This window comes from Oncorhynchus gorbuscha, unplaced genomic scaffold (assembly GCF_021184085.1).
Source record: "Oncorhynchus gorbuscha isolate QuinsamMale2020 ecotype Even-year unplaced genomic scaffold, OgorEven_v1.0 Un_scaffold_261:::fragment_4:::debris, whole genome shotgun sequence".
NCBI classification, from domain to species: Eukaryota; Metazoa; Chordata; class Actinopteri; order Salmoniformes; family Salmonidae; genus Oncorhynchus; species Oncorhynchus gorbuscha.
Window position 1 is genome coordinate 1 of NW_025745121.1, and position 7,500 is coordinate 7,500.

The window sequence follows — 7,500 nt, forward strand, 5'->3', positions numbered from 1 at the left end:
GTATCACGCTACAAGCTTGGCACACCTTTATTTAAGGAGTTTCTCCCATTCTTCTCTGCAGATCCTCTCAAGCTCTGTCAGTTTGTATGGGGGGCGTTGCTGCACAGCTATTTTCAGAAAATTAACACGTGAAAAGATTATGGGGATGAACGTGGACATCTTCAATATGCACCCATTGTTTTTAATATATACAGTTGAAGTCGGAGGTTTACATACACTTAAGTTGGAGTATTAAAACTTGTTTTTAAAGGCAAGAATGGCCTTCTATGCCATCAAAAGGAACATAAAATTTGACTTACAAATTTTGATCTGGCTAAACTTACTCCGCTCACCAACCAAGAATTCACAAAATGAGACAAACACCAAATTGAGACTCTGCACGCAAAATTCTGCAAAAATATCCCCCGTGTACAACGTAAAACACCAAATAATCCATGCAGAGCAGAATTAGGCCGATACCCACTAATTATCAAAATCCAGAAAAGAGCCGTTCATTTCTACAACCTCCTAAAAGGAAGCGATTCCCAAACCTTCCACAACAAAGCCATCACCTACAGAGAGATGAACCTGGAGAAGAGTCCCATAAGCAAACTGGTCCTGGGACTCTGTTCACAAACACAAATACACCCCACAGAGCCACAGGACAGCAGCACAATTAGACCCAACCAAATCATGAGAAAACAAAAAGATAATTACTTTGACACATTAGAAAGAATTAACAAAAAACAGCAATAGAATGCTATTTGGCCCTACACAGAGAGGACACAGTGGCAGAATACCTGACCACTGTGACTGACCCAAACTTAAGGAAAGCTTTGACTATGTACAGACTCAGTGAGCATAGCCTTGCTATTGAGAGAAGACCGGCTATGAATGAGGTGGAAACTACCACAAGAAAAGGGCAACCAGTGAAGCAGAATCACCATACAACCCATATTTATTTTGATTTATTTTCCCTTTTGTACCTTTTTATACTATTTGTGCAAAGTTACAACACTGTATATAGACATAATAGGATCTTTGAAATGTCTTTTATTATTTTGGAACTTTTTGAGTGTAATGTTAACTGTTTATTTTGTACTGTTTATTTTACTGTTTTTGTTTATTACCTATTTCACTTGCTTTGGCAATGTTAACACACGTTTCCCTTGTCAATAAAGCCCCTTGGATTGAAATGAATTGATAGACAGCGAGAGGAAACATTACCACGCCACTGGAGAGACACCGAGCACTGGTAATGAACGGTAACCGCTACTAACCGGGTTGATACAGACGATTCCTTTACAAACAAAGCGCGTGTGGACACCAGGCACGAGAGCGTGAGCGAGGCAAGACTCAATAGCCGAACGTGTTTACCTCGCCTGTGAGACACGGTAGACACGCGCAGAGGCGAGGGAAGGGAGGGAGGAAAAGGGGGTGAGAAGGAGGAAAAACAGACCGTGGGGAACAATCGGTGGGTGTATCTTAGCTAGAGGAACAGAAGGAGCGCAGGTCGGGTAAAAGGATAAACGCTGCTCTTTTTTTCTACATTTTAAAGATGGGGGAGTGAAAGAGCGTGTGCGCCCGTCGTGTCATAACGCATCCACCGACTAGCCCAAAACAAGCGCGCCACCGTCCATGGCGTAAAAACAGGGGGTAAGTCTACATAAATATAAGTGAAATAATTAAATAATTCGCTGTGGCGAGAAGAGCGTCATCCGCAGTGTGTCTCTCTCTCCTTGCACCACCTAAGTGCAGCTGAGACAGAAGAGAGACGAGGATACAGCAGGGAGGGGAGAGAGAGACACCGCTTCCCTTACCGAATCAAGGAGAGAGGAGACGCGACTTGCAGACAGAAAATAACGGGAATATATCTAACGTATCTGTGACCAACCGGCACTGCGAATGTTTTGGAGGTGTTTTTAACGGTGAGCAGGGATTCGGTGTTGCAGCGGCCTACCTGAAGAACCGCACATGTCGGCACGTTCGAGCACCCCATCTCCATCCCCGCCCTGCGCGGAGCCCTGTTCGGTCTGAAACGGCAGGGCCAGGCGGGTTACCGAATATCGGAACCGTTCACGGAACCGGGGAACAGTGATGCGTTATCGAAGCGGAATCAGATCGACGATTTTATGATACGAGTCTGGTATGACCTAATCAATTAATGATTTATTATTCATTGATGTGGACGGACCAATCAAACGACTGATTTTATGGATTCATGTTGTTGACGTTTTCTTGAATGGAATGATTCCAATAACCGGTGCTCTGGTAGTTCTGCTTTATCGGTGTGATGTGCTTTATGTAAGGATCCATAGGCTATAGGCTAGGCTATATCCATGACAGAAATATATAAATAAATACCAAATTTAGGCCGATGACAGGCTGATGACGCCAATACGGCAAAGCAACCCTCACAGTTGTAACCGAAATAATCCACGTGCTTCTTCCTGTCCGTCAGTAGATACATGGATCATTTCCGTTAGATCAATGCGTTTGTCTTTTGTGTAAAAATATGTTTCGTTATTTCAAAAACGACTGGAGCAACGTTTTTTTCCTCCCTCGGCTGCATTGAGACGGTATAGGCAGCAGGCAGTCACAAGGTGCGAAACGAATTGAACTTCAAGCAACAGCAGAACACACACACACACACAGTCTATTTATTTTACCCTCCTGTCCTCTAATCTTACATCCATCCATCTCTGGACTGCAGCACTCCGTCTCTATCCCTCCCTCCTTCCTCCCTCCTTCATCTAATTCCTCACTATGTTCTATTCCCAGATTACCCATTTTGATTTTTAAAAATAATTACGTTTTGGCTCTATAAGAGGTTTTAAAAAACAGTTTTTCGCCTCCATCCTGTACACCTCTCCTTCACTATCATACCATCGGTGCATCTGGTCACACACACACGCACTTGACACACACACCGGGCCGCTCGCTAACACGGCACCGCAACGATGGAGACGACTAAACTACCCCCGACCAGCCCTTCCTCCCCGACCACCGGGTTCTCGGTCCCATCAGCGGAGAAGGTGGATGGGTTTCCCCGGAGGTCGATGCGCAGAGCCCGGCAGAGGCGCTCCCACTCCTCGTCCCAGTTCCGCTACCAGAGCTCCCAGGTCGAGCTGACGCCGTTGCCGCTACTCAAAGGTGGGTTGTATAGTCCTACCTCCTCCTCGAGGTCTATTCTGTTTAGGCCTGTTGTAGGAGGCCACTATTTTAACTCATATACCTCCGCGTCAATGTATTTGATCTGTGTCCTGTCTTATTCTATGTACACTCTAAGACAAAAAGGTGCTATCTACAACCTAAAAGGGCTCATCAGCTGTCCTCATAGGAGAACCCTTTGAAAAAAACAATATTTTAGTTCCAGGTAGTACCCTTTTTTGTATTCCACGTAGAACCCTTTCCACACAGGGCTCTACATGGAACCCAAATGGGTTCTTCCTGGAACCAAAAAGAGTTGTACCTAGAACCAAAAATGGGTCTCCTATGGGGACAGCCAAAGAACCATTTTGGAACCATTTATTCTAAGTGTTCCTGGAGAGATATCTTCCTGTAGGTTTTATCTCCAACCCTGTTCCTGGAGAGATATCTTCCTGTAGGTTTTAACTCCAACCCTGTTCCTGGAGAGAAATCTTCCTGTAGGTTTTATCTCCAACCCTGTTCCTGGAGAGATATCTTCCTGTAGGTTTGAACTCCAACCCTGTTCCTGGAGAGATACCCTCCTGTAGGTTTTAACTCCAACCCTGTTCCTGGAGAGATATCTTCCTGTAGGTTTTAACTCCAACCCTGTTCCTGGAGAGATATCTTCCTGTAGGTTTTGAACTCCAACCCTGTTCCTGGAGAGATACCCTCCTGTAGGTTTTATCTCCAACCCTGTTCCTGGAGAGATATCTTCCTGTAGGTTTTGAACTCCAACCCTGTTCCTGGAGAGATACCCTCCTGTAGGTTTTATCTCCAACCCTGTTCCTGGAGAGATATCTTCCTGTAGGTTTGAACTCCAACCCTGTTCCTGGAGAGATACCCTCCTGTAGGTTTTATCTCCAACCCTGTTCCTGGAGAGATATCTTCCTGTAGGTTTTAACTCCAACCCTGTTCCTGGAGAGATACCTTCCTGTAGGTTTGAACTCCAACCCTGTTCCTGGAGAGCTTTCTTCCTGTAGGTTTTAACTCCAACCCTGTTCCTGGAGAGATACCCTCCTGTAGGTTTTAACCCCAACCCTGTTCCTGGAGAGATACCCTCCTGTAGGTTTTAACCCCAACCCTGTTCCTGGAGAGATATCTTCCTGTAGGTTTGAACTCCAACCCTGTTCCTGGAGAGCTTTCTTCCTGTAGGTTTTAACTCCAACCCTGTTCCTGGAGAGATACCCTCCTGTAGGTTTTAACCCCAACCCTGTTCCTGGAGAGATATCTTCCTGTAGGTTTGAACTCCAACCCTGTTCCTGGAGAGATACCCTCCTGTAGGTTTTATCTCCAACCCTGTTCCTGGAGAGATATCTTCCTGTAGGTTTTAACTCCAACCCTGTTCCTGGAGAGAAATCTTCCTGTAGGTTTTATCTCCAACCCTGTTCCTGGAGAGATATCTTCCTGTAGGTTTTAACTCCAACCCTGTTCCTGGAGAGATATCTTCCTGTAGGTTTGAACTCCAACCCTGTTCCTGGAGAGATACCCTCCTGTAGGTTTTAACTCCAACCCTGTTCCTGGAGAGATATCTTCCTGTAGGTTTGAACTCCAACCCTGTTCCTGGAGAGATACCCTCCTGTAGGTTTTATCTCCAACCCTGTTCCTGGAGAGATATCTTCCTGTAGGTTTGAACTCCAACCCTGTTCCTGGAGAGATACCCTGTTCCCCTCCTGTAGGTTTTATCTCCAACCCTGTTCCTGGAGAGATATCTTCCTGTAGGTTTTAACTCCAACCCTGTTCCTGGAGAGATACCTTCCTGTAGGTTTGAACTCCAACCCTGTTCCTGGAGAGCTTTCTTCCTGTAGGTTTTAACTCCAACCCTGTTCCTGGAGAGATACCCTCCTGTAGGTTTTAACCCCAACCCTGTTCCTGGAGAGATATCTTCCTGTAGGTTTGAACTCCAACCCTGTTCCTGGAGAGATACCCTCCTGTAGGTTTTATCTCCAACCCTGTTCCTGGAGAGATATCTTCCTGTAGGTTTTAACTCCAACCCTGTTCCTGGAGAGATACCCTCCTGTAGGTTTTATCTCCAACCCTGTTCCTGGAGAGATATCTTCCTGTAGGTTTGGTTTGAACTCCCAACCCTGTTCCTGGAGAGATACCCTCCTGTAGGTTTTATCTCCAACCCTGTTCCTGGAGAGATATCTTCCTGTAGGTTTGAACTCCAACCCTGTTCCTGGAGAGATACCCTCCTGTAGGTTTTAACTCCAACCCTGTTCCTGGAGAGATATCTTCCTGTAGGTTTGAACTCCAACCCTGTTCCTGGAGAGATACCCTCCTGTAGGTTTTAACCCCAACCCTGTTCCTGGAGAGATATCTTCCTGTAGGTTTGAACTCCAACCCTGTTCCCGGAGAGATATCTTCCTGTAGGTTTTAACTCCAACCCTGTTCCTGGAGAGATACCCTCCTGTAGGTTTTATCTCCAACCCTGTTCCTGGAGAGATATCTTCCTGTAGGTTTTAACTCCAACCCTGTTCCCAGAGAGATACCCTCCTGTAGGTTTTATCTCTAACCATGTTCCTGGAGAGATATCTTCCTGTAGGTTTTAACTCCAACCCTGTTCCTGGAGAGATACCTTCCTGTAGGTTTGAACTCCAACCTTGTTCCTGGAGAGATATCTTCCTGTAGGTTTTAACTCCAACCCTGTTCCTGGAGAGATACCCTCCTGTAGGTTTTAACCCCAACCCTGTTCCTGGAGAGATATCTTCCTGTAGGTTTGAACTCCAACCCTGTTCCTGGAGAGATATCTTCCTGTAGGTTTGAACTCCAACCCTGTTCCTGGAGAGATACCCTCCTGTAGGTTTTAACTCCAACCCTGTTCCTGGAGAGATATCTTCCTGTAGGTTTTAACTCCAACCCTGTTCCTGGAGAGATATCTTCCTGTAGGTTTGAACTCCAACCCTGTTCCTGGAAAGAGACCCTTCACCCAACACCAGTTGTAATTAGCCTGATGCAGCTTATCAACAAGTTAACTATTAGAATCATGTGGGCTAGAATACGGTTGGAGCTACTAGGTGTAGTTGTAGTTCTAGGTGTAGTTGTAGTTGTGGTTGTAGTTCTAGTTGTGTTTGTAGTTCTAGTTGTAGTTCTAGTTGTAGTTCCAGGTGTAGTTCTAGTTCTAGATGTAGTTGTAGTTCTAGGTGTTGTTGTCGTTGTGGTTGTAGTTCTAGTTGTGGTTGTAGTTCTAGTTCTAGTTGTGGTTCCAGGTGTAGTTCTAGTTCTAGGTGTAGTTGTAGTTCTAGGTGTAGTTGTAGTTCTAGTTCTAGGTGTAGTTCTAGATGTAGTTGTAGTTCTAGGTGTTGTTGTAGGTGTAGTTCTAGTTGTAGTTCTAGTTGTAGTTCCAGGTGTAGTTCTAGTCCTAGCTGTAGTTCTAGATGCAGTTGTAGTTGTAGTTGTAGTTCTAGATGTAGTTGTAGTTGTAGTTCTAGGTGTTGTTGTAGTTGTGGTTGTAGTTCTAGTTGTGATTGTAGTTGTAGTTCTAGTTGTGGTTGTAGTTCTAGTTCTAGTTCCAGGTGTAGTTCTAGTTCTAGGTGTAGTTCTAGATGTAGTTGTAGTTCTAGGTGTTGTTGTAGGTGTAGTTCTAGTTGTAGTTCTAGTTGTAGTTCCAGGTGTAGTTCTAGTCCTAGGTGTAGTTCTAGATGCAGTTGTAGTTGTAGTTCTAGGTGTAGTTGTAGTTCTAGGTGTAGTTGTAGTTCTAGTTGTAGTTGTAGTTCTAGGTGTAGTTGTAGTTCTAGGTGTAGTTGTAGTTCTAGGTGTAGTTGTAGTTCTAGGTGTTGTTGTAGGTGTAGTTCTAGTTGTAGTTGCAGTTCTAGGTGTTGTTGTAGTTCTAGTTCTAGTTGTAGTTCCAGGTGTAGTTCTAGTCCTAGGTGTAGTTCTAGATGCAGTTGTAGTTGTAGTTCTAGGTGTAGTTGTTGTTCTAGGTGTAGTTCTAGATGTAGTTGTAGTTGTAGTTCTAGGTATAGTTGTAGTTCTAGGTGTAGTTGTAGTTCTAGGTGTAGTTGTAGTTCTAGGTGTAGTTGTAGTTCTCATATTAAGCACGATAGAATAATAACATACAACTATCATTATTATAAGAATCTTGATTTATTTAGAGTTTAAAACATCCCTGTAGGCAAAACCCAGAGAGGAGTGCTGATCTAGGATGAGTTTTGTCTGTGAGATAATAATGAATAAAGGGAACCTGGTCCCAGATCAGGTCTCCTAATCTGAGACGCTTTGTGACTACAGGCTCCGTATTATAATAACAATACCATTGGATTTAGAATAATATAGTACTAGAAACATTCGTCCTCTAGAGCTCCACGTCTCCCTCAGACTGCCTGTTAGCCTTGC

The 7,500-nt window shown here is 44.5% G+C and overlaps 1 protein-coding gene across 1 annotated transcript in view; it reads left to right on the forward strand.

The window, feature by feature from the left end:
- The first annotated feature begins 1,437 nt into the window (after positions 1–1,437).
- Positions 1,438–7,500, forward strand: part of LOC124017503 (serine/threonine-protein phosphatase 2A 56 kDa regulatory subunit beta isoform-like) — a 41,611-nt gene continuing 35,548 nt past the window's right edge. The window contains exon 1 of the mRNA XM_046332713.1: positions 1,438–3,132. Coding sequence (XP_046188669.1) covers positions 2,940–3,132 — 193 coding nt within the window. The 5' untranslated portion in view covers positions 1,438–2,939. The remainder of the gene's footprint in view (positions 3,133–7,500) is intronic.